At 44.5% G+C, this 26,960-nt stretch overlaps 1 protein-coding gene across 1 annotated transcript in view; it reads left to right on the plus strand.

Annotated features, from left to right (window-relative positions):
* LOC148140831 (uncharacterized) overlaps positions 1–25,651 on the plus strand; it is a 49,781-nt gene extending 24,130 nt beyond the window's left edge. Inside the window, 8 exon segments of the mRNA XM_087979036.1 lie at positions 4,462–4,569; positions 6,419–6,643; positions 6,646–6,675; positions 14,852–15,127; positions 15,244–15,522; positions 23,069–23,176; positions 23,567–23,599; positions 25,079–25,651. Coding sequence (XP_087835162.1) covers positions 4,462–4,569; positions 6,419–6,643; positions 6,646–6,675; positions 14,852–15,127; positions 15,244–15,522; positions 23,069–23,176; positions 23,567–23,599; positions 25,079–25,083 — 1,064 coding nt within the window. The 3' untranslated portion in view covers positions 25,084–25,651.
* Positions 25,652–26,960: the final 1,309 nt, after the last annotated feature.

Below are 26,960 nucleotides of genomic sequence, written 5' to 3' on the forward strand. Positions count from 1 at the left end.
TGCTTCCATGCCCTTCTCCATGATACGCACTGACACAAAATATGTGATTAGTATCTGACTCATCTCTTATGAAGCCACATTGATCTTTAAGGTGCCCTATTTTCTAACTATTTACTCTTTTGCCAAAATATACTTTTAGAGTCTCTTTGGATTCTCCTTAACTGCATTTGCTAAAGCTGTCTCATGTCCCCTTTTTGTCCTCCTGATTTCCCTCTTAAGGATACTCCAACTGCCCTTATACATTTCTTGGGATTTACCCAATCCCTGCTGTCTATACCTGTCTATGCCTCTTTCTTTTTCTTGACCAGAACCTCAATTTCTCAAGTCTTCCAGCATTCCCTACATCTACCAGCCTTGTCCTTCTATTATCATGCCGTGGTCAAACCCCTCTGTTACGTAAAAAGAATAACACTTTATTTTCCTAACTCTAATAGTGAACATTAAACCATAAAAAATTCACATATCCAAACCCCCCTCCCCGCTTCTCTTAATTTCTTCCGATCTGACCCCAACTCTACAAAAAAAAGCTATTCCAATAACACACTTATTAAACATTACATTAACTTAATCTCAAGACCACTTACTCTCTATCTTCTTCGGTGTCTTCAGTCTTCCCTCTGCTGATCTCCCTGGGGTTGTCTTCTTTCTTTGTTACTGCGAGGATGTTTCACATGCAAAGGTATCTTTGATAGAGACTGTTTCTAATTTCTTTGAGAGCAGGATGTCAGATGGGCAGTTGCTCCGCGGTTTGATGGCAGTTGCTTTCTGATAAATTTTCAAACTCCCATGTTTTATAGCTTCCATGACACAGTAAATTCTTATAATTTGATTGGTTTCCAGGTGTCAAAACAATAAACTCAAACTCAATTGGGTTTTTAGTATCTTCGGCACAATTTAAACTGATCAGTTAAATTCGAGTTGTTGTCAAAACAGCAAGCAAAACTCAGGGTAGACAGGCAGGAGGCTGGAAGAACACTGCAGGCCAGGCAGCATCAGGAGGTGGAGAAACCAACATTTCAGGTGTAACCCTTCTTCAGGTCGGGGGCTGGGTGTAAGGGGAGCTGCAGGTAACTATTTAACAGCCAGTTGCTGCATGTATCTATTTTGGAACAGCTCGTCTCCCAGTCTTTCCATTCAGGCAGCTGAGCCTGCTCTTGAAGTTTACTTCAAACTTCAGAAAACACTTTCTATTTTAAAGTGAACAGACAGGCTTTTGACTTTGTAACACTTCACACTAACAGGAACATACTGTCTCTGGACCCTCATTATCTTATTCTTAAAGGCCTCCCACTTCCCATTCATCCCTTTACCTGCAAATAGCCTCCCTCCAATCACCTTTTGCAAGTTCCTGTCTGATACTGTCCAAATTAGCCTTACTCCGATTTAAAACTTTAACTTTTTGATCAGTTCTATCCTTTTCCATCACTACTTTAAAACTAATAAGAGTTATGATCACTTGCACCACAATGCTCCCCTGGACACCTCATTCACTTGCCCTACAATTTTTCCCAACAGAAGTTCAAGTATTACTCCTTCTCCAGTTGGTACATCCACATATTGAAAAAGAACGTTTTCTTGGACATACTTAACAACTTCCTTCCAATCCAAGCCTTTAACACAATGACAGCCCTAGTCTAGTTTGGGAATTAAAGTCTACTGTTACCATCCGAATATTCTTACAGATATGAGATCTCCTTACACATTTGGTTTTCAATTTCCTGCTGCATACTGGGGGCTATAATACAATCTCAACCAGGTGATCATCTCCTCCTTATTTCTCAGTTCCACCCATATAACTTCACTGGTCAATCTCCCAATATATGCCTCCCTAAGTACAGCTGTAATGTTATCCTGAACCAAAATCTTGTCCTCCCCTCTTGCCCTCCCCCCCTTTCTATCCTTCCTGCAGCATCTATACCTTGGAACATTGAGATACCAGTCCAGTCCATCCCTGAGCTATGTCTCTGTAATAGCGGTGATTGCCTAGTCCCATGTTCCCAACCATGCCCTAAGTTCATCTGCCTGACCTGACAGACCCCTTACATTGAAGTAAATGCAGTTTATCATTCTGACCTTGGTCACTGCCAAGCTCTTGCCTGTTTTGACTATTTGAGCTGTTCCCCTTACCTGCTGTACCAGCCTCAGCCCTTTCTCTTTACTCACTGTTACTTTGATTTGAGCCATCCCCTTACTAGTTTAAAGCCTCTGCAGTAGCACGATAAAGCCTCCCAGGTAGCACAAGTAACAGACCACAATTTACAAACCAGAAATTTGGTCATGTTTTTAAAATGGGATGAGATTCTTCAGGTAAGGACAGCTTCATACCACCCAACATTGAATGGCCTGGCAGAAAAAGCAGTCCAAACTTTAAAGGCTGGCTTGAAAAGCAGCCTACCCTCTTGATAGTTACCAAGGTATCATGGTTCTTATTTGATTATGGGATTACCCCACATGCAACAGCAGAGTTGGGACCGGCAGAGTTGCTAATGGGTAGAAGACTCTCCACCAGGTTGAATCTGATCTTCCCAGACCTGTGGGAGTCGGGTGTAATGGCCTCAGGAACACCAATGCTGGACACAAGTCTCCATCAAACAAGAGAAACTGTTTGATGCAGGGAATTAAGGATCAGACCAGACCCCTGCAAAATATTTTAAGAAGGCAGCCTGGAGCCTAACTTTATCTTATTTTAAAGGCAAATGTAAAGTGCTGTGTTCCAGATGCAATTCGATTGGTCACACTACACAGCTTTAGGCAAAACACACTTTATCGATCACTAGAGCTAAAATATAACTAAAGAAAGTGGAATTTAGAATACCATAAATCTCAGAAAAATTAACAAATCAATAGATACAGTACCGATTACTAATTAATGATTCAATGTAGTAACATCCCACAAACACACCCCTTGGCCAAGTTCAGAAAATAGATTTGTCTCACAGGTAACTGCAGCAAGCCAGAAGGAAAAGCTTCAAGAGAAAGCTCAGAGAGAGGAGCAGCAAGGGGACATTTACTGTCATTCCAAGCCTGTTGAGACTCCAACCGTAACTGATGCTGAATCACAAAGCTAAAAAACTACAAACTACAAACTAGAAATCTAGGTCCGAGAGCTGGCCACACCTATCCAGGCTGCTTCTATTGTTCCTGCTTTAAAAAACCCAAGGCCTCATAAGCCAGTCACTTCACTGGCTTTCCAACCAGACAACTCGACACCTCTGCCTTACAACCTCTCTTTAAAAAGAAACAGGACAAAATAACCTCTCAAAGTCGCAGTATCATCACAGTAACATTAGATTACATTACATTACAGTGTGGAATCAGGCCCTTCGGCCCAACAAGTCCACACCGACCCGCCGAAGCGCAACCCACCCATACCCCTACATTTACCCCATACCTAACACTACAGGCAATTTAGCATGGTCAATTCACTTAACCTGCACATCTTTGGACTGTGGGAGGAAACCGGAGCACCCGGAGGAAACCCACACAGACACGGGGAGAACGTGCAAACTCCACACAGTCAGTCACCTGAGGCGGGAATTGAACCCGGGTCTCTGGAGCTGTGAGGCAGCAGTGCTAACCACTGTGCCACCGTGCCGCAAGGGGAGGAACTTTGGTGTAAGAATGATGGAAATGGCCCTATATGGGAAAGAGGCAGGCTCCATGTGAGATCAGGACCAGTGATGTGGAAAGGTCAGGCAGGTGCGATGGTCCTGAACCAGCTCAAGGTCCATTTGAAAGTTGTAAATTTGGAAACAATGCAGGAGCAAAACGTACCCTGCCCCTTTGAGCAGTCAGAAAGGCTGCCAGAACCCATGGGTTCCCTATCTCTGTCAAGCATTGTTGAGAGTTTAGAATCTGAGATGGACATGACGGAAGGAGCCAACTCAATGCCTTTGCCACTGGAAGAAGAAAATAAAATCCTGCCAAGACACTCCTGGCACAAGAGGCGAGCTCCTATGCATTCGATGCTGGCTTTATTATCTGCTGAACACGGAGGAAGCTGTCCCAGTGTTTAAACGCCCCAGGATGCTCTCCAAGGAAAATGGCTGTCCTATGTTCTCGGACTCAGAGAGGGAGAGAAGTTGTGATGTAACAAGGCTAGCCAGCAGGACCTCAGAGAACATGAGTTCCCTGATTGATCCAGCCCCAATCAAGGAGCCCTGGCTGACAAATAAAAAGGGAAGGGTCAGAGATGATGACACTCTGCTATCTGACTCTGAAAGAGTCAGTCCTAAAGTCAAGGACTGTTCATATACAAATAATAGGTGACTTGGTGATGGATACCATCGTCTGTGCAGTTATTACATCAATCCCATCAATGAGATCCGGAGTGCAAAATTTATTGAACCAAGTCCATCAATTCCCAATGGGTGGGTTAAACTAAAACTGTCCCCGATCAACACAGACCGAGAATGGATCCAGGAACAGAGATAATCCTGATATTATTCCAATGTGTTTCAGAAATCCCAGAAAACAGTGTGGTACGTTCCCATCTTATACTTTTGATTGGATTAATGGCTGCAATGGCTACAATATTTGGAATAATCATCTGGAAAAGGCCCTGGAGAGGTAAGATTCAGAGAGAGAGGAATGTGGAACTGAGGGGACTGGGTGAGTGTGGGGGAGTCTCCAGTACTGGGAGTACAGGGCACTGTGGGGAATGGAACTGAATAAACCCCCCCACACACAGATACACACGTATAAACACATCATGTTCCCTGTCTGATCGTCCTTTGTGTGATTGGACCCGACCAGACACTTCACACACACTTACATCCTCACTGACTGAATATCAATGGTATGGGATTTTGCGCGCTTTTAAAGGGAAAAAAACCTACCTGGCTGCCCCTCCGGTCTTCGTCACTTCCCCCTGCTGCTCCCGCTCTTTCTGTAAAGAGAGAAAAAAACACCGCTGCCCGCTACCGGTAAGTAATTTTAAAACTAACTGTCTTACCTTAGCTGCTGCTCGCACTCAAAGTGCGAGCAGCAGCTAAGGTGACAGGAATCTGTTCATCTCTTTATTGGGTATTTTACTGAGACTGGGACCAATCATTGACTCTGCTTCTGCAGCTTGAAGTTGAGGAAATGATCTGCAGCTCAGCATTGACATGGAGTGGCGGGGGAGAAGGTGGTTTGTTCTTACAGACTCTAACAGCAGTTGATCCCGTTCCCTCACCCTGAATGTTTTATTCCCAATCCCTGATTATAATCAGGACAGTGGATTCCCAGAATGTTGCTGATCCTTCTCTCTCCATTCTATCTCTCTCTCTCTCTCTCTCTGTGTCTGGGGTGAATGTGAATCTCTTGGGGAGAGTTTGAAATGGGGGATGTTTGACCAGCCGCCTGTTATACAGCCAGCCTGATCTTTTACACATTGAAGGCAGCACAGTCTGAGAGACTCTGATGGGATTTGTGTCCAGGTCTCCTGACAGCAGGATGTAGAAACCCGAGATCAGAGAAGCTCCGAGCAAATGGGAAATGGTTCCAATGGACAAGTTTAATTTTCACATCGATTGGGAGAAGCCAAACAGCTTCATCATTCCTGGCCTAAAGTCTTGTAAACACTGCGGGGAGGAGAAGGAGACTCCATGTTTAACCCAGCCCAGGCTCAGCTGTGATGCCCTCATGGTTGAATAGGCCGGGTTATCTCAGACACCAACATCCTACTGGCCGTGTATAAAGGGTTGATTAAAAAGCTCAGTGAAGGACAGTGGGGATCCTGCTCTGGATTGTCCATTCCCCTGTTTGACAGAGAGACTGTTCACACAGTGACTGTCCCCCACGGTCTCACACTTCATCCTCCCCAAATATTCCTGTTTCTGTTCATTTCAATCTGGATTCACTCACCGCATATCTTTCCTGGTTATGGATAAACCTGCCCTCGGATTATCCTGAATTCCTCACTCCAGATGGACCATGGGCAGGAGAGTCCCTTCAATATTTTTCTTCCATTTATGCCAGATTCCTGTTCCAGGTTAGTGATTTTCTGTTTAATATCCAATCACTGGATTGAGTTGCAACGTCTCCCTGTGTCCACACTGACTCCATCGAGTATCTGAGTGACCCTGATTCTGTGTTTACTCCCTGTTCTGAGAGGCTGCAGCAGCTAATTCTGACCCAGTTGAATCTGATTCTGTTGATTATATCAGACAGGATTCTGATAGTGTTATAATTTGGTGGGTTATTGGAGATTGTTACTGTGTGGATGGGCCTCACTTTGACCACCTGGAAGTGTGTGTAATTGTTTTCAGCCTGACCTTTACAGATATAACATGTTGAAAGTGATTTTGAGGACAGTCTCTCACATTAGTGATGTCCCTGATGTCTGTGAGGTGATTCTGGTTTTGTGGCCCAGGTACATTAATATGATGTTTATGTTGGTGTTGAGTAACTTCCTGTTTCATTGTTTGTTTTACAGAGACTAATGTATACAGTGGAATGTATACAATTGTTTCTGGAATTAATGACTTTCCTGAGGTTACAAGCACTGCAACAGTCAATGGAGTTATAATAGCTTCTCATGACAGTAAAACCAATCGGAACATCCCCAGGCAGCAGTTCATGGCAGAATTCTTCAATGTGAATTTCTGGGATTATGTCACAGAGATAGTGAACAGACATGCAGACATGGCAAGGGAAACAATGAAGTAATGAAGAGGACAAACCAGACATCTGGTAAGATGTGACTGATTGAATTTCCCTGTTGGTTGTTCCCTTTCATCATAAAACTTCATTCATTCCCCAACACTGACAATTTGGCCCCAGGACTGGGAGAGACATGATAGGCCTCCCCTATTTCTGTGAGCCTTTTCCACTCCTAGTGCACCACCAGCATTCACCCCACCTCTTCATATCTTTTGAGGGAAAATAGGGAAACAGTGTGGTCAAAATGTTTTACACAGGTTTAATAAAGCATCTTAGATTTTATACTCCATTCCTCTGTTTGCAAAGCCCATTGAAATCTCAGCTTTCAGTGTGACCCACCTTCCAATCATTGCTTTCTCAGATGTTAGACTTTATCTGTGAGAGTCTGAATCACGAAGCAGATTCAGGTAACCTTTAATGTGATCGACAGCTTCAGTTACAGCATTGCAAAAAGGCACACAAAAAGCTTCAGAATGTCTGAACTTATACAGTTTAAGCTTAGAGTATGCACTCCCTCCAACTCCTCATCAAATATCAATGCATCAAATCTCTTCTCTGAATGTAAAGACTGTATGTGTCTGAATAGCATCATCACCTGTACATGTCCCAAAGATTTCTTTGAATAAAATAGATTTTTGAAATTAAAAAATAAGTTAACCATAGGCAGCCAGCAGCCATTTTGTGCCGCTCAGTCATGGGAGCCCTGACACCAGACAATGACACACAGCGTGGTTCTTCCTGTTATGTGAGTATCTCTGTTTCTTCAAACCTGGCTCTGTGCAGTAACATCTTACAGGCACCTCGAAAGTAGAAATGTCACTGCAACATATCACAGGGTAGGAAAGGATTGCAGATGCTGGAAATCTGAAATTTAAACAGAAAATGCTGGAAATTCAAAGCTGGCCAGACTGCATCCGCCAAGAGAGAAAGAGAGTCGATCAAGGGTTGTGTAAAGATTTGTAGCTCGGGTGCCGGTTGCCGTGGTTATGGGTATGTTCACCGAGCTGAGAAGTTGATGTGCAGATGTTTTGTCCCCTGTCTAGGTGACATCTTCAGTGTTTCGGAGCCTCCTGTGAAGTGCTTCTGTACTGTGTCCTCTGGAATGTATTTGGTTCCATTCCTGCTGCTTCCGGTTGCTGGTTCCGGTTGTTCGTTGGAGTGGCCGGTATATTGGGTCTAGGTCACTGCGTTTCTTAATCGAGTCCGTGGATGAGTGCCAAGCTTCTAGAAATTCTCTGGCTGTCCTCTGTTTAGTTTGTCCTACGATCGTTGTGCGAGTTTCCCTTCTTGAGATTCTTACACGATTGATGCAACTGCAATACGCCAACTTCTGTGAACAGCCACAACTTATTTAAGCAAGTACAAGCTTTTTGGAGAATCACTTAACACTGTTCATGATGCTTGCAGAGCATGTCAAGTGAGGGTCACTGAATAAGGGAACAGTCCTCTCTTTATACACAGTCAGTCATGCTTGTGAGACACAACCCCCTGTCACTCTGCCATAGTCACATGCCCAGGAACAGGCATTGTATATGCCACCAAAAACATTTAAAGTGATTGTTTTGAGAAATAATCTAATGTGTGATTAGATTATTCCTTATTTTTCTACTGCCATCTGCAATAGTTTAGCATTTGTAGAGTCTGATGAGATTGTCACACCTTGCCTGCAAGACAGACAAACAACACCCCCAACAACCTCTCAGAGTCGTTTAGCATTTAGTTTCTGACATGTGAGGAGAACAAATTAACCATTTAACATCTTAGTTGTGTCAACAAGTTGAATTGGTGGTCTTTGTCATCCCTACCAGGGACAGCTGGTCGTGGTGTTGAGTGATTAGTTGGTGTTCATGGATACAGATTGCTAGTTGTCTGCCTGTTTGTCCTATATAGTGTTACATGCAGTCTTCATATGGAATCTCACCCAGATAACTGTCATGTTGTCTTTTCTGCTGTTGGTGAGTCATTTGGTTTTGGAGTGCCGTTCTCTTTTTGTGTGTCGCAAAAGAACTCCAACAAAAACTGAACCATCTTCTCAGTGGATCCAAACACTCCATACAATCATCACAGGAATTCCTAGACAACATCAAGAACGTAAACAGAGATAAGGATGAAGCAACGGTCTCATTTGATGGAACAACACTGTTCACTTCAATTGACAAAACTCCAGCCAGGGAGACAATAGCCAACCTCCAGGACAAACAGAACAGGCGACACGACAGGGAACCTCCCAACAAGGACTGCAGAGTCACACTACTAGACCTGTGCTTGAGGACACACTTCCCATTCAACAACCAAATACATGAACAGATCAATGGGACACCTATGGGCTCACCCATCTCCGGGCTCAGAGCACAAGCAGTGATGCAGAAACTGGAACAAACAGCCCTCCCATAAATCCAACCCAAACTCTGAATCAGATACATGGATGACATTTTTGTAGTTATTAAGAGAACAGATATAGAGAACACATACTATATTATTGACTCTGGTCATAGGGATCAGATTTACGAGAGGGGAAGAAACCAACAGCCAACTCCCATTCCTGGATGTGACGGTAGAAAGAACACAGAGCGGTGAATGTACCACAATAGTGTCCAGAAAGGCCACGCACATGGACCAGGTCCTGAACTACAACAGCAACCACCCAAACACACACAAGAGAAGTTGCATGAGGACCCTGTTCAAAAGGGCTACAACACACTGCAGCTCTCCCGGCCTACGAAAGGAAGAAGAAGAACACCTCTACAGAGTCTTCACCAAGAAGGGATACTCTTGCAACTTCATCTGCAGATGCCTAACAGGCAAACAATACAACCAAGACATGCCACAACCCAACACACAAACCGCTCTACCCTTATATAAAAACGTCTCAGACTGATAGCCAGATTTCTCCACCCACTGGGATCCATGACTGTCCATAAACTGACAGGCACGCTCAGACATCACTCAACAGGACAAAAATAACAAAACATAAATTGCAAAGTGGAAAGCTAATTAGGAAAATCTGTTTTTTGTTTTTAAGAAGCAGAGCGAGAAAGAGACAGAGGAGGTCACAGTCTGGGTCATCGTGAAAGGGATGGGTTTGGACTGGCTTTGGGAGTTGGGTTGAACTCCCACCGAGAGCTTCCATTCTCCTCTGGTGGTGCAGACGATGAGCTGGTCTTGATGGAATTCATACAAATGAGGGGCTGAAAGGGAATTTCCTTCCAGCCTGGGTTTCCCTCCTCTCCGAGTCCAGTGTGTCCACAGGTTATTCCACGGAATGAGGTGGGGGACAAGAAAGAGGGGGAGGGAGTGAGTGTGTGTCATACTGTGTGGATCCAGTCAGGTCAAAAGAACAAAATAATTCTGAGTATGAAACTTGCACAATGTAAGCGCTGATACCAAAAGCCTTTATAAACTTTCTAAAAAGGAAGAGAATAGTGAAAGTAAATGTTGGTCCTTTACAGGACAGAAACGATGAGGTAATAATGGGGTATTCCGGGATAGCAGAAATGTCTCTGTTTTCACAGTGTAAGGTAGCACTGTCTTCCCAAAAACTACAGTTACTACCCAAGGAACTTGGTGCAATTGCTGTAACTGGGGAGAAGGTATTACATAAACTGATGGGATGAAAGGCAGATAATTCCCCGGGACCTGATGGCCTGCACCCAGAGGTATAAAAGGATTTGTCAACAGAGATAGCGGATGCATTAGTTGAGATATTCCAAAATTCCCTGGATTCTGGAAAGGTACCAGTGAATTGGAAAAAATGCTAATGTGATACTCTTATTCAAATAGGAGATAGGCATAAAGTGGGAAACTGTAGACCAGTAAATTTGACCTTTGTCGTGGGGAACCTGCTGAAGCCAATCAGAAGGAAGGAGATAACTGAACATTTAGATAAATGAAGCTTAATTCACAAGTGTCCAGTGGATGTGGTATATCTAGACTTCCAGAAGGCATTTGACAAGATGCCACATAAAAGACTGATCCTGATGGTCAGATCCTCAGGGGTTAAAGGTAGAGTATTGGTTTGGATAAGGGATTGGCTAACTGACAGAAAACAGAGGATCAGGAAAAATGGATCCTTCTCTGGGTGGTGAACTGTAACTAATCTTGTGCTGCATGGTTCAGTTCTCAGACTTCAATTAATTACAATCTGTATAAATGATCTGCAAGCAGGGACAGAGTGTATCGTAGTTAAACTTGTGGATGATACTAATATTAGTGGGATACCAGGCTATGATAAGGAGATAATAAGTTTCCAGATGGATATTAGTGAGGAGAATGGGCCAGACTCTGATAGGTGGACCAGGCGAAAGTGAGGACTGCAGATGCTGGAGATTAGAGTCGAGAGTGTGGTGCTGGAAAAGCACAGCAGGTCAGGTAGCATCTGAGGAGCAGGAGAATCGACACTTTGGCATTCCTGATGAAGGGCTTTTGCCCAAAACGTTGATTTTCCTGCGACTGTGACAGGTGGAGGTGAATGTGGATAAGTGTGGTTTGTCCATATTGGCCAGAAAGTAAGTAGGCAAATTATTATTTCACTGGGAAGTAGATTCACAGTGTGTCAGTGCAGAAGGATCTGGGTGTTTTTGGGCATGAATTTCAGAAAGTGGATATACAGGTGCAGCATCTCATAAGAAAGGCAAATGGAATACTGGCATTTATTGCAAAGAGGTGTTGTTACACTTATATAAGGCATTGGTGAGACCACACCTGGAGAATGATGTCCAGTTGTGATCTCCTTACCTGAGGGAGGATGTGGTGACATTGCAGGCAGTTCAGAGGAGGTTCACCAGGCTGTTCCAGGGATGAAAGGGTTATTGTACGAGAAGCAATTGTATAGCTTGGGCCTGGACTCACTGGAGATCAGAGGAATGAAGAGGGAGGAATATAAAATGCTCAAGGGGATTGATAAGGTCGATGTCTAGCAGACATTCCCCTTGTGGGACAGTCTTGAACAATAGATGATAGATGTACAGAGAGAGGAGGTCGGTTCAAAACTGAGATGAGAATTACCTACCCCTTTCAGGGGGTTGTGAATCTGTGGAACTCACTGACCCAGAGCGGGGCAGAACCAATCAACAAATTCAGGACAGAAATGGCTACGTTTCTGGTGGAAAGCAGGATAACGGGGGATGGGAGCAGGCAGGAAGGTGGCGGTGAGACCTTTTTTTATTTCAAAAATATATTTTATTCATAAAATACTTTGATGATCTGTACAACTGGACATGCCACAAATGTAAACATTCCATTTGTTTGCATACCGAAAACAGAGTAATCATTCCTATTTACTGGTCTGTACGATTACATTTTTAGCTGAGGCATTAGCAGAGCCCAAATGACTGCGCGGGCCCCCTGTTCTTCTTTAGGCAGGCAGATGTTACACGGTGGTCTTTCCCCACCACGCCTTGGCGGCAGCTGCCCCAAGCTTCAGCGCGTCCCTCAACACGTAGTCCTGGACCTTGGAATGTGCCAGTCTGCAACACTCAGTCGGGGTCAACTCCTTCAGCTGGAAGATCAACAGGTTTCGGACCACCCAGAGAGCGCCCTTCACCGAGTTGATGATCCTCCAGGCACAGTTGATGTTCGTCTCGGTGTGCGTCCCGGGGAACAGGCCGTAGAGCACGGAGTCCCGCGTCAAGGCGCTGCTCGGGACGAACCTCGACAAACACCACTGCATTCCTCTCCAGACTTCTTCTGCGTAGGAACATTCCAGAAGGAGGTGTGTGACAGTCTCATCCCCCCCGCAGCCGCTTCGAGGGCAGCGTGCGGTGCGGCAGAGAGTCCGGGCATGCATAAAGGATCTCACAGGCAGAGCCCTTCTCACCACCAGCCAAGCCATGTCTTGGTGCTTGTTGGAAAGTTCTGGCGATGAGGCACTCTGCCAAATGGCTTTGACAGTCTGCTCAGGGAACCGCTCGATAGGATCCGCCCTCTCCTTTTCCCGAAGGGTCTCAAGGACACTACGTGCTGACCACTTCCTAATGGACTTGTGGTCAAAGGTGTTTTTCTTGATAAATTTCTCCACGAAGGACAGGTGATACGGAACGGTCCAACTACTCGGAGCGTTCCGCGGCAGCGAGGCCAGGCCCATCCTTCGCAACACCGGGGACAGGTAGAACTTCAGTATGTGGTGACACTTGGTGTTTGCGTACCGGGGATCCACACACAGCTTGATGCAGCCACACGCAAAGGTGGCCATCAGGGTGAGGGTGGCATTGGGTGTATTTTCTCCCCTGTTGCCCAGATCTTTGTACAGCAAGTGAGACCAGGATAAGATCAGCAATGATCATGTTAAATGGTGGAGTGGACTCAAAGGGCTGACTTGCCCACTCTCCCTCTGAACTCCATGTTACTAGAATTAACTGGGAATGTGTTTGAAAGCAGCATATCAAGTGTAGCACTGGAATATATTACTTGTTGTCATGAAAACAGAAAAAAAATGAATTGCTAGGAATGAAGAAATATATAACAAAATGAAAAAATTGATGGAAGGATCATTAACATTAATCATGTTTAGTTCTTAGCCAATCAGCAAACAGTCAGATAATGAATGAATTGACGACCGGAGAGACATTAAAAAAAACATTTGACTGTCATGATCCATTCATGATCTGGAGATATTTTTGAATCACGTGGTGCAGATATATTGTGACCCCTTTGGGGCAGCTGGGACTTGGAACAGGGAATTCTGGGAAACTGCCTCAAAAGAGGCCAACTCATTCTGTTTAATTTGTGAGGAATGGATTAAACAACGAGAACAAAACTAAAAACACTGTAATAATTAGAGGAAATTGTACAGAAGGTCGATACATAGAGTTGTACAGCTCAGAACCAGACCCTTTAGTCCAACTCGTTCACGCAGACCAGAAATCCTAAACTGATCTAAGTCCTATTTGCCAGCTTTTAGCCCATATCCTTCTAAACGCTTTTTTTGCATAAACCCATCTCGATGTCGATTAAATGTTGATATTGTACCAGCCTCTATCACTCCCCCTGACATCTCATTCCAAAATTACACCACCCTCTGCATGAAAAAGTCACCACTTATGTCCCTTTTACATCTTTTCCCTCTCCCCTTAAACCTATGCTCTTTAGTTTCGGATTCACCTACCCTGGGAAAAAGAACTTGGCTATTCACCTTATCCATGCCCCTCATGATTTTATAAACTTCTAAAGATGACCCTAAGCCTCCAACACTTAAGGGAAAATAGCCCCAGCCTATTCAATTTCTCACTCTACTCCAAACTTTGTAAACCTCTTCTGAACTCTTTCCTATCACAGGAAGTCCAAAATTTAGCATAGCTCTTGAAAAGTGGCTGAATCAATGGACAGCTGCAACATGATATCCCAACTCCTGTACCCAATCCACTGACCCATAAAGGCAAGGAGACCAAACACCTTCTTCACTGTCAGTCTGTAACTCCACCTTCAGGAACTATGACTCTACACCCCAAGGTCTGTTTGTTTGGCAACACTCCCCAGCACCCTACCATTAACTGTGTAAATGCTGCAATGATTTACCCAAAATTTACCTAAATTAATCTCCATCTGCCACTCCTCAGCCCATCTGATCAAGGTCCCACTGTACTCTGAGATAACCTTCCTCACTGCCCACTACATTTCCTGTTTTGGTGTCATCTGCAAACGAACCATTATTAACCATTCCTCCTATCTGCACATCCAAATCATCTGTTAAAATGACAGAAAGCAGTGGACACAGGTAGTGAGTAACTTAAAGAGATTGATCCTCATCTCCATTCAGCCAGGCTCAGGGGAAGAGATTGCACAGCCCCACGTAGGGAGAGGGTCCTTGTACATAACACACAGAATCCGATCGTGGGCCAGAGCCTGTGGGAGGCTGACAGAGTGGTCATGGACAGACATGGACTACATCCCCCAGAATGCAGCCTGTGATCAAAATAAATGACCACATGGAACGGGGCTGTCGTTCCAGGACAGTGGGAATGTGAGCGCTGGAATTCTGACCTGGATCGGACAGCAAATTGTTTATTTGCACCAGGTTGGTGTGTGAGACAGCAGTTGGAGAAAGGGGCAGCGTTGCCTGACTCTGGAACCTTCTGACAGCACAGGCCTTGGGGATTAGCCCCATGTGTAACCCCCTCTCCCTGGCCCTAATATAGGAACCCCATTCCCCTTAAATGAGATTGTTCCTCTGGTTATTAATTATTAATTATCTATGACTGATCACCGACAGGATTTCACATTTTTCAACGAATAGCTACTGTTGAGATCAGTGATGATGGCAGCATTAAGACATCGATGAGATTTGGATTTGATGGAAAGGACTTTATCAGTTTAGACCCAGACAGAATGAGATGGATTGCATCCAATCCCATTGCAGTGATGACTAAAGAGAAATGGAATTCTGATGATTCCTGGAACAACTACTGGAAAAGACACCTGGAAGAAGAAGATGTTGAACATTTAAAGAGATATTTGGAAGCTGGAAAGGATTATTTCACAAGGAAAGGTATGTATTTCAGTTCTGTTCCATGTTCTGATCTAACTTCACTGATCTTTGAAACCGCTCTCCCATTCCATTCAGTGTCTGTCTATTGTTTGTGGTTTCACCCTTTCCCATCACAGTTCAGCCTGAAGTGTTCATCTCCAGGAGGGAGCCCAATGGTCAGGACAAGCCGCTCACTCTCTCCTGCCTGGTCACTGGGTTTTATCCTGTAGACATCGAGGTGACCTGGCTAAGGAATGGAGAGGTCATGTCTGAGACCCAATCCTCGGGGATACGACCAAACCACAATGGGACCCATCAGATCCAGAAAGAGATTGAGATCAATGCTGGGGATGAGGATCAATACTCCTGTCACATTGACCACAGCAGCCTGACAGAGGCCCAGCTCTATCAGTGGGGTAAGGGACTGGTGTGTCTGTGTGTGTGTGTCTGTGTGTGTGTGTCTGTGTGTCTGTATGTGCGTGCATCCTGTCTTTTCCACCACTCATTGAGATATCTCTGATCTGTCCCTCATTCCCTTTACCCATTCCTGCTCCATGTCTTTTGCTGCACTTCCCCAACAAAACCCTCCTGACCTCAGGTTGGAAATATTCAATTGATCCTCAGCGCTCACAGCATTTTGGTTCGAAAACTCCAGATTTCCATTAGTGAATTTCTGAGGTAGTGCTTCTTGATTTCCCTCCTAAATGGTTTCAGTCTAATTTGAAGGTGGTTCTCCCTTGTCCCAGGTTCCAGCACCAGATTATTCCTGTCGTGATTGTACCAAGGTCAGCCAGCTGCACCGTGTCAATAGGAGGCCTCTGATTGGGCCGTTAACCTGATCCAATCAGGGAGTCATGACTGACATTAAAAAAAGGGTGAGTGTCAAAGGTATTGAGGGTCTGGCAGCTGAATCTGAATGAGGTACTACTAACGTCAAGGACGGGTCATGTGTAAATAATGAGTGGCTTGGTGAGTGAATGCTAGCTTCTGTAGGGTTATTTCAGGGGCAATGGGGGTAAAGCATGATCGTGAAGAAACTTGCTCACAACAGGCACCTTTCAGTCAGGGAAGCATTTGTTTGGGAAACTTGACTCGTCAATCCTGCGATCAAGGACTGGGCCCAGTTTGTGAAAATAATGCGGCACATTGTCTGGGCAAACGACATTATGGCAGACGAAAAGCAACAAGTAATTCTCCTGACAGCCTGTGGAGCTGCAGCTTATTCTGTTATTAGGATCCTAGCTTTTCCTGAGGCACGAGATACTAAAACCTTTCAAGAATTAATGGAGATAATTCAGGATTATTATGAGCAAAAGTTTCCTCTAATTCTGGGACACAATTGTTTTTATTTGGCAATTCAAGAACCAGGGGAATCCACATTGGGATTCCTGACTTGGTTAAGAAGACTGACAGAAGCACATGAATTTGGCTGAACCTTTAATGAGATGCATGGAGAATTAAATGTGGAATTACTGATGTAACTATGATGTTATTAATGATGTCACTATGTTGCAATTAATTATGTAACTATGCAAAAACACCTACTGGCTGAGTCCCAACAGGACTTCAAGCAGGCTTTATCTTTGGAAAATGCAGCAAGTGGAGCTCATGAGTTGCAGGGCATTCCAATGGAAGTGGATCCCTCGACAATCCAACTTAACTTGGGGAACACCGCCGAAGTGCAGGCAATTGTATAGCCTCACTCAAGACATATCAATCAGAGGGACTTGAGGTTGGCTCACAGCAAAACCCCAAACCAAGCCCTGGCAAATGGTTAGAATTTTCTTCAAGATCCTGGCCATCAAGTCATTGTGGTTTCTGTTGGTACATGGAATTGAGACAGCAAAAGAGCCCGACTGGGCTTAAAGTGAGTGAGATAACTTATAGGCCAGTATCCTGGAGGGTAACCTGAAAAATCCGTCCATATCTGGTTTGGAACAGTTAAATTGCTTCTTAACATCAAAATCAGAACCAACCAATTTAAATGTCTGGTTAACTGGTCATTCTGTTCTGATGGAGGGCGATCCGAGTGCAGCTGGATCAGTGATCACAGAACCAATCTTTAACAAGATTCACTCTGAATTCCAACCCTTAACTTTGCACAAGATCTTGGCCAGACTGAGAACGTAAACTGAGGAAGCTTCAGAGAATAGGGGTACAACTTCAGTTCCGCTCTTTCACGGAAGGCAGCTGGTTCAGTGACCAGTGATTGTGCTAAAAGCTTCAAATCCAAGCTTAATGGGGAGAAATCAGTTGTGAGAGATTCACCCCGAATGGCTCAATATGTTTCAATTAGAAAATGGCTGCTTGAGTGAAATTCAATTTAATTACCTGTAGGTCATCCAGGAAGATCCAGGGTTATCAGAGGAGCCAGGCCACCTGGCATGTTGACCAGGAATCAATCCCATGATGCTGTAAGGCCTGCCCAGTGCCATTGGCCTGACAGGCAAAAGTCAAGGCAGAAATTAAAAGGCTGGAAAGTGAAGGAATTATCAAACCAGTCCAGTTTGTGGAATAGGCAGCAGTGATTGGAATGGTTCTGAAGCCCACTGGGTCGGTTTGCCTTTGAGGGGATTTTAAACAAAGTGTAAACTGCTTTTGACAGCAGAATAGATAGCCAGCCCCTCAGGATTTGTGCACAACGTTGGTGCAGGATGGGAGTTCTCCTTCACAAAGCTGGACATGAGCCACGCTTTCTTGCAATTGTGATTAGACCAGGTTCCCAGACATATGCTCCAATTAATATCCATCAGGGATTGTACCAAGGTACAAGACTGCCATTTGAGGTATTGTCAGCCTGTTTGATCTTTCAGTGGACAATAGAGAACATCTTGCATGGTCTACCCCAGGTCGCCATTTACTTAGATGGTAATTTAGCCAATAACAGGGAAAACTAATAAGGAGCAGTCAGAGAACTGGATATAGTCCGAAGGTGGTTTTCCAAGGCAGGCATTTGCCTAAGAAGGGAAAAATGTGTATCCCAAATGATCTACTGGGATACAGATTCGAAAACTCTGGGTTACACCTGTTGGAAGATAAAGTGAGGGAGATCAAAGGTGCTCTGGTTCCTACGTCTGTCCAGGAACTTACGTCATAGCTTGGGCTGGTAAATTATTTTGGAAAGTTTGTACATAACCTGGCCTCCGTCCTGGCAACGTAACATCAACTCGTGACAGAAAGGATCAGCCTGGAAAATGGTTGCAAACATAAGACCGAGCTTTCAATGAAGGAACAATACAACTGTCATTCTCGAAGGATTGGCACTGTATGATCCCAAGAAAGATCTAGTATTGACATGTGATGTCTTCCCGCACAGCATTGGAGTTGTATTAGCTCATGGTGACTCAGTGGAGAGGAACATCCAAGAGCATATACATCCAGGACTTTGGCCAAAGCAGCACGTAAATACACCCAGATACAGAAGGAAGGATTGATGGTCATATTTGGAGTCAGGACATTCCACCAATACCTTTATGAATTAAAATTTGTGATAATCATGGACTACTTGGTGTGCTTAAAGAGGACAAGGCAGAGCCACCCTGTAATTTTGGGCCAATCGCAAGCCAGAACACCACCTGGGAGGCTGAGTAGCGAATGTGGATGCATTGAACTGCCTACCATTAGCAAATACTCCCTCTCTCACTCTACCAAGGTCATGCAAGTCTCTGGGCCTTCTCCACCACAAAACCCTAACCACCCGATGCCTGGAGGAAGAACGCCTCATCTTCAACCACAGAGGATCTTTGTGGATTTCACCAGTTTCCTCATTTTCTCTCCCCACACCTTAATCCCAGAAGCAACCTTCCAACTCAGCACCGCCCTCTTGAACTGTCCTATCTGTCCATCTTCCTTCCCACCTATCCGCTCCACCCTCCTCTATCATCTTTGCCCCCACCTTCATCTACCTATTGCATTCCCAGCTTCCTCCCCCTCACCCAATCTCCCCTCCCATTTATCTTGGGCCACAAGCCTCATTCCTGATGAAGAGCTTACGCTCGAAACGTTGATTCTCCTGCACCTCAGATGCTGCCTGGCTGACTGTACTTTTTCAGTGCCACACTCTTCGACCCTGCTGTCTATACCTGTCTATGCCTCTTTCTTTTTCTTGACCAGAACCTCAATTTCTCAAGTCTTCCAGCATTCCCTACATCTACCAACCTTGTCCTTCTATTATCATGCCGTGGTCAAACCCCTCTGTTACGTAAAAAGAATAACAATTTATTTTCCTAACTCTAATAGTGAACATTAAACCAAAAAAATTCACATATCCAAACCCCCCTCCCCGCCCCCCCGCTTCTCTTAATTTCTTCCGATCTGACCCCAACTCTACAAAAAAAAGCTATTCCAATAACACACTTATTAAACATTACATTAACTTAATCTCAAGACCACTTACTCTCTATCTTCTTCGGTGTCTTCAGTCTTCCCTCTGCTGATCTCCCTGGGGTTGTCTTCTTTCTTTGTTACTGCGAGGATGTTTCACATGCAAAGGTACCTTTGATAGACACTGTTTCTAATTTCTTTGAGAGCAAGATGTCAGATGGGCAGTTGCTCCGCGGATTGATGGCAGTTGCTTTCTGATAAATTTTCAAAACTCCCATGTTTTATAGCTTCCATGACACACTAAATTCTTATAATTTGATTGGTTTCCAGGTGTCAAAACAATAAACTCAAACTTAGTTGGGTTTTTAGTATCCTCGGCACAATTTAAACTGATCAGTTAAATTCGAGTTGTTGTCAAAACAGCAAGCAAACCTCAGGGTAGACAGGCAGGAGGCTGGAAGAACACAGCAGGCCAGGCAGCATCAGGAGGTGGAGAAACCAACCTTTCAGGTGTAACCCTTCTTCAGGTCGGGGGCTGGGTGCAAGGGGAGCTGCAGGTAACTATTTAACAGCCAGTTGCTGCATGTATCTATTTTGGAACAGCTCGTCTCCCAGTCTTTCCATTCAGGCAGCTGAGCCTGCTCTTGAAGTTTACTTCAAACTTCAGAAAACACTTTCTATTTTAAAGTGAACAGACAGGCTTTTGACTTTGTAACACTTCACACTAACAGGAACATACTGTCTCTGGACCCTCATTATCTTTAGGGCACCTCATTATCTTTAAAGGCCTCCCACTTCCCATTCATCCCTTTACCTGCAAATAGCCTCCCTCCAATCACCTTTTGCAAGTTCCTGTCTGATACTGTCCAAATTAGTCTTACTCCAATTTAGAACTTTAACTTTTTGATCAGTTCTATCCTTTTCCATCACTACTTTAAAACTAATAGAATTATGATCACTTGCACCACAATGCTCCCCCGGACACCTCATTCACTTGCCCTACAATTTTTCCCAACAGAAGTTCAAGTATTACTCCTTCTCCAGTTGGTACATCCGCATATTGAAGAAGAATGTTTTCTTGGACATACTTAACAACTTCCTTCCAATCCAAGCCTTTAACACAATGACAGCCCTAGTCTATGTTTGGAAATTAAAGTCTACTGTTACCATCCGAATATTCTTACAGATATGAGATCTCCTTACACATTTGGTTTTCAATTTCCTGCTGCCTACTGGGGGCTATAATTCAATCTCAACCAGCTGATCATCTCCTCCTTATTTCTCAGTTCCACCCATATAACTTCACTGGTCAATCTCCCAATATATGCCTCCCTAAGTACAGCTGTAATGTTATCCTGAACCAAAATCTTGTCCTCCTCTCTTGCCCTCCCCCCCTTTCTAACCTTCCTGCAGCATCTATACCTTGGAACATTGAGATACCAGTCCAGTCCATCTCTGAGCTATGTCTCTGTAATAGCGGTGATACCCTAGTCCCATGTTCCCAACCATGCCCTAAGTTCATCTGCCTTACCTGACAGACCCCTTACATTGAAGTAAATGCAGTTTATCATTCTGACCTTGGTCACTGCCAAGCTCTTGCCTGTTTTGACTATTTGAGCTGTTCCCCTTACCTGCTGTACCAGCCTCAGCCCTTTCTCTTTACTCACTGTTACTTTGATTTGAGCCATCCCCTTACTAGTTTAAAGCCTCTGCAGTAGCACGATAAAGCCTCCCAGGTAGCACAAGTAACAGACCACAATTTACAAACCAGAAATTTTGTCATGTTTTTAAAATGGGATGAGATTCTTCAGGTAAGGACAGCTTCATACCACCCAACATTGAATGGCCTGGCAGAAAAACTTTAAAGGCTGGCTTGAAAAACAGACTACCCTCTTGATAGTTACCAAGGTATCATGGTTCTTATTTGATTATGGGATTACCCCACATGCAACAGCAGAGTTGGGACCAGCAGAGTTGCTAATGGGTAGAAGACTCTCCACCAGGTTGAATCTGATCTTCCCAGACCTGTGGGAGTCGGGTGTAATGGCCTCAGGAACACCAATGCTGGACACAAGTCTCCATCAAACAAGAGAAACTGTTTGATGCAGGGAATTAAGGATCAGACCAGACTCCTGCAATATATTTTAAGAAGGCAGCCTGGAGCCTAACTTTATCTTATTTTAAAGGCAAATGTAAAGTGCTGTGTTCCAGATGCAATTCGATTGGTCACACTACACAGCTTTAGGCAAAACACACTTTATCGATCACTTGAGCTAAAATATAACTAAAGAAAGTGGAATTTAGAATACCACAAATCTCAGAAAAATTAACAAATCAATAGACACAGTACCGATTACTAATTAATGATTCAATGTAGTAACATCCCATAAACACACCCCTTGGCAAAGTTCAGAAAATAGATTTGTCTCACAGGTAACTGCAGCAAGCCAGAAGGAAAAGCTTCAAGAGAAAGCTCAGAGAGAGGAGCAGCAAGGGGACATTTACTGTCATTCCAAGCCTGTTGAGACTCCAACAGTAACTGATGCTGAATCACAAAGCTAAAAAACTACAAACTACAAACTAGAAATCTAGGTCCGAGAGCTGGCCACACCCATCCAGGCTGCTTCTATTGTTCCTGCTTTAAAAAACCCAAGGCCTCATAAGCCAGTCACTTCACTGGCTTTCCAACCAGACAACTCGACACCTCTGCCTTACAACCTCTCTTTAAAAAGAAACAGGACAAAATAACCTCTCAAAGTCGCAGTATCATCACAGTAAGGGGAGGAGTTTTGGTGTAAGAATGATGGAAATGGCCCTATATGGGAAAGAGGCATGCTCCATGTGAGATCAGGACCAGTGATGTGGAAAGGTCAGGCAGGTGCGATGGTCCTGAACCAGCGCAAGGTCCATTTGAAAATTGTAAATTTGTAAACAATGCAGGAGCAAAACGTACACTGCCCCTTTGAGCAGTCAGAAAGGCTGCCAGAACCCATGGGTTCCCTATCTCTGTCAAGCATTGTTGAGAGTTTAGAATCTGAGATGGACATGATGGAAGGAGCCAACTCAATGCCTTTGCCACTGGAAGAAGAAAATAAAATCCTGCCAAGGCACTCCTGGCACAAGAGGCGAGCTCCTATGCATTCGATGCTGGCGTTATTATCTGCTAAACACGGAAGAAGCTGTCCCAGTGTTAAAACGCCCCAGGATGCTCTCCAAGGAAAATGGCTGGCCTATGTTCTCGGACTCAGAGGGGGAGGGAAGTTGTGATGTAACAAGGCTAGCCAGCAGGACCTCAGAGAATATGAGTTCCCTGATTGATCCAGCCCCAATCAAGGAGCCCTGGCTGACAAATAAAAAGGGAAGTGTCAGAGATGATGACACTCTGCTACCTGACTCTGAAAGAGTCAATCCTAAAGTCAAGGACTGTTCATATACAAATAAAAGGTGACTTGGTGAAGGATACCATCCTCTGTGTAGTTGTGACATCGATCCCATCAATGAGATCTGGAGTGCAAAATTTATTGAACCAAGTCCATCAATTCCCAATGGGTGGGTTAAACTAAACTGTCCCCAACCAACACAGACCAAGGATGGATCCAGGAACAGAGATAATCCTGATATTATTCCAATGTGTTTCAGAAATCCCAGAAAACAGTGTGGTACGTTCCCATCTTCTACTTTTGATTGGATTAATCGCTGCAATGGCTACAATATTTGGAATAATCATCTGGAAAAGGCCCTGGAGAGGTAAGATTCAGAGAGAGAGGAATGTGGAACTGAGGGGACTGGGTGAGTGTGGGGGAGTCTCCAGTACTGGGAGTACGGGGCACTGTGGGGAATGGAACTGAATAAACCCCCAACACACAGATACACACGTATAAACACATCTTGTTCCCTGTTTGATCGTCCTTTGTGTGATTGGACCCGACCAGACACTTCACACACACTTACATCCTCACTGACTGAATGTCAATGGTATGGGAGAGATCTCCAGAATCTCCATAAGGTGTAAGGATGGACGGGAGTGTGGGAATGAGGATTTCTGACTCAATCTCCATTCCCTCACACTTGTCGTGTTCTCATTCTCTGAGAATGGATTATTCCCCATCCTAATGGACATTTATTTTGTTTCTGCAGGTTCACTGAGTGGGACCTACACAACAGCTCCCAGTAAGTGACTAAGGGGACAGAGTGTTGGGAATGATGGGAGAGAGATTGGAAGGTGTAGTGTTACATTCTCCTGGATGGGACAGTTCTTCATGACTCTCTTATCCTTCATGACCCTCTCATCCCTCTCTTCCCCAACTCCATACCCCCACAACCTCTCCTTCCAATCCTCACCCCCTATTTTCTCATTCCCTACTCCCTCTCCCTCCACTCCTTCACCCTTAATTCCTTCTGCACTGTGCTGTGTGAATGTGGTTAGTCAGTGCTGAGGGTGATTGAATCCTGGGTCCAATGAGTGAAAGAGAATATTTCTGAGTGTGTAACTTTATATTTCATTCCATTTCAAACATTCTTTTTTATTTTCTCAGCTTTGGATGTATCTATTCCAGCTTCTTCATAATTTCGTCAATGATATGTCAATTTCTGTCGGTAGACTTATTTGGAAATTCTTCACTCCCCTCCTGACCCTGTCCCACCCTCCCAGTCACTGTTAAACCCTGTCAGACACATTTCACTCCCATCCTGACCCTGTCCTACCCTCCCAGTCACTGTTAAACCCTATCAGACACATTTCACTCCCATCCTGACCATGTCCCACCCTCCCAGTCACTGTTAAACCCTGTCAGACTCATTTCACTCCCATCCTGACCCTGTCCTACCCTCCCAGACACTGTTAAACCCTGTCAGACTCATTTCACTCCCATCCTGACCCTGTCCTACCCTCCCAGTCACTGTTAAACCCTGTCAGACTCATTTTACTCCCCTCCTGACCCTGTCCCACCCTCCCAGACACTGTTAAACCCTGTCAGACTCATTTCACTCCCATCCTGACCCTGTCCTACCCTCCCAGACACTGTTAAACCCTGTCAGACTCATTTCACTCCCATCCTGACCCTGTCTTACCCTCCCAGACACTGTTAAACCCTGTCAGACTCATTTCACTCCCATTCTGACCCTGTCCTACCCTCCCAGTCACTGTTAAACCCTGTCAGACTCATTTCACTCCCATCCTGACCCTGTCTCACTGACCTTTAAAACCTTGTCAGACTAATTTCAACCCTCTCCTGGCCCTGTCTCACTCTCCCAGATACCGTTACAACCTGCCAGTCCAATGTCACTCCCCTCCTGACTCACCCTCCCAGACACTGTTAAACCCTGTCAGACTAATTCCCCTCCCCTCCTGACCCTGTCCCATCCTCCCAGACACTGTTAAACCCTGTCAGACTAATTTCACTCCCCTCCCCATCCTGAAGAGATTGCCTTGTGTCTGTCCATTTCTGACCTTGTGGGTTTCCTGAGCTCCACTAAAGGTCATTCCTGGAGCTTCATTTAGGAATAATGGGATCCTCCTGTTCCAGTGTGAACATGGACATCACCGTCCATCCTTCCATATCACAGCAGACACACAGAATTACAGCTCATTGCTCACACCCAGTTGATTCAGGATTGAGATTGACTTTTCCTGAAAATGTGTTTCCACAGATTGAGCAGTGGATCCCAGATCCGCACGTTTGGATCCTGATTCTGCAAGTGAGACCTTCTCAAGTCGTGTTTCCATCCCGTCTCAGAAATGTGAGCAGTGTCACCATCAGAGGGATCTTCATGGATGGTTCCTCCCTCACACTTTCTCACCCTCACTGTCTTCAGTGGGTCAGTGATTGACCTGAAATGTAGCAATGTCCTGAACTCCCTCTGAGCGAGTTTTTGTATTGTCGGACGTGAATCATTTCTGCACTTTATGCAATGAAATTTTAACTTTTATGTTAAAGTCTCTCTGAATTTTGTAACTGTCTTATTGTTATATTGATATCTCTCTCACTATTTAACTTCTACTCTTCCATTTTTATTCTCATCTATTTTATGCTGAACTGATCTATTTTGCACTTTACGTAAACAGCGTGATCAAATGTGAACTTTTATGTAAACTTCCTTTATTTTATTTGTTCACAATCATGTATTTATGGCAGCAAACATCTGTCATTATTTATCATCAACAATTAACTGCAGAGACTGATCATTGCAGTTGCCAATCAATAAATTATTGTTGATCATTGATTTGTCTGAATTTATTAATGATTTCACAGGAAAGGGTTAATTCATTCACTCTGCAGATTGTGGATTTTGGAATCAGCAGTGTTTGAGCTTCAGTTCAGTGTGAACTGGGAGGGGGTTATGACCATGTAACTCCCCAGGAAGCCTTCCCCAAACCAAGCAGGATGTACACAGTAAACACCGACAGAACTGTACATGCTGTAAATCAGAGCTGAAAATGTGTTGCTGGAAAAGCGCAGCAGGTCAGGCAGCATCCAAGGAGCAGGAGAATCGACGTTTCGGGCATGAGCCCTTCCTCCATGATGTAAATCAGAAACAACAATGGAAATGGCTGGAAAAGCTCAGCAGGTCTGATAGCATCTGTGCAGAGAAATCAGAGTTACCATTTCGGGTCTGGTGACCCTTCCTCAGAACTGTTCTGATTTCTTTGATTTCTCTTCACAGATGCAGCCAGACCTGCTGAGCTTTTCCAGCAATCTCTGTTTTTGTTCAGGATGTACAAAGTGATGTTTATTTAATATGTGTGTTTCAGAGTTGGATGGTTGATAATGTCTGGGAGTGTTCATTCCCCGGGGGTCACGAGTGTCCTTTTGGAAGGATCTGAATGAGTGTGAAGAGGGGGCCAGGCAGCTGCTGGGAGTCAGGAATACTTCACTGACTGGTGACCCAGCAGCTATTGGAGGGAGGAGAGGGCAGGCTCACCAGCTGAATGTTTCACCCGGGGCTTAGTACACAAGCTTCTGGGCTGGGACAGATGGAGAGGAACCTTTATTGTCAATGTTTCCTTCTGACAGATGCTGCCTTTGAACACACTGCCTGGAGGGGGAGGGGGGGAGGGGGGAGTCAGTGACAGCAGCTGAGGCTCTGTCTCACTCCCCTCTGTGAACCGGGTCTCAGTGCCACCTCCAGGTCCCCTGTCCACTCCTCAGCTGCTGTCACACCCACCACTCCCCCACTAGACACACACACACACTCACACACATAGAGATACACACACACACAGACACATACTCAGCAACACAGACACACACTCATACACCGAGAGACCATGTATCCAATGCTAACATCTGTCAGAAAAAAACATTGACAACAAATACTCCCACCTCAGTGAGTGATGTTTGTGTCATGCAGTAGTTTTTCAGTTTTATTGGTGAAACTCTAAGAAAAACATAAGTGGTCGTGTGATGATGGCAAGTCAGTGTTTACAATATAAAATTTGCATTTCACAAATGATATCTCTTTTTATCTAAAATACGTTAAATGTGTCAACTATCATTTGCAGTTAAAACTTAATTACTAGAAACAGTTCACA

This window comes from Chiloscyllium plagiosum, unplaced genomic scaffold (genome assembly GCF_037043375.1).
Source record: "Chiloscyllium plagiosum isolate Xiang-an unplaced genomic scaffold, Cpla_swu_hap1 HiC_scaffold_35, whole genome shotgun sequence".
NCBI lineage: Eukaryota > Metazoa > Chordata > Chondrichthyes > Orectolobiformes > Hemiscylliidae > Chiloscyllium > Chiloscyllium plagiosum.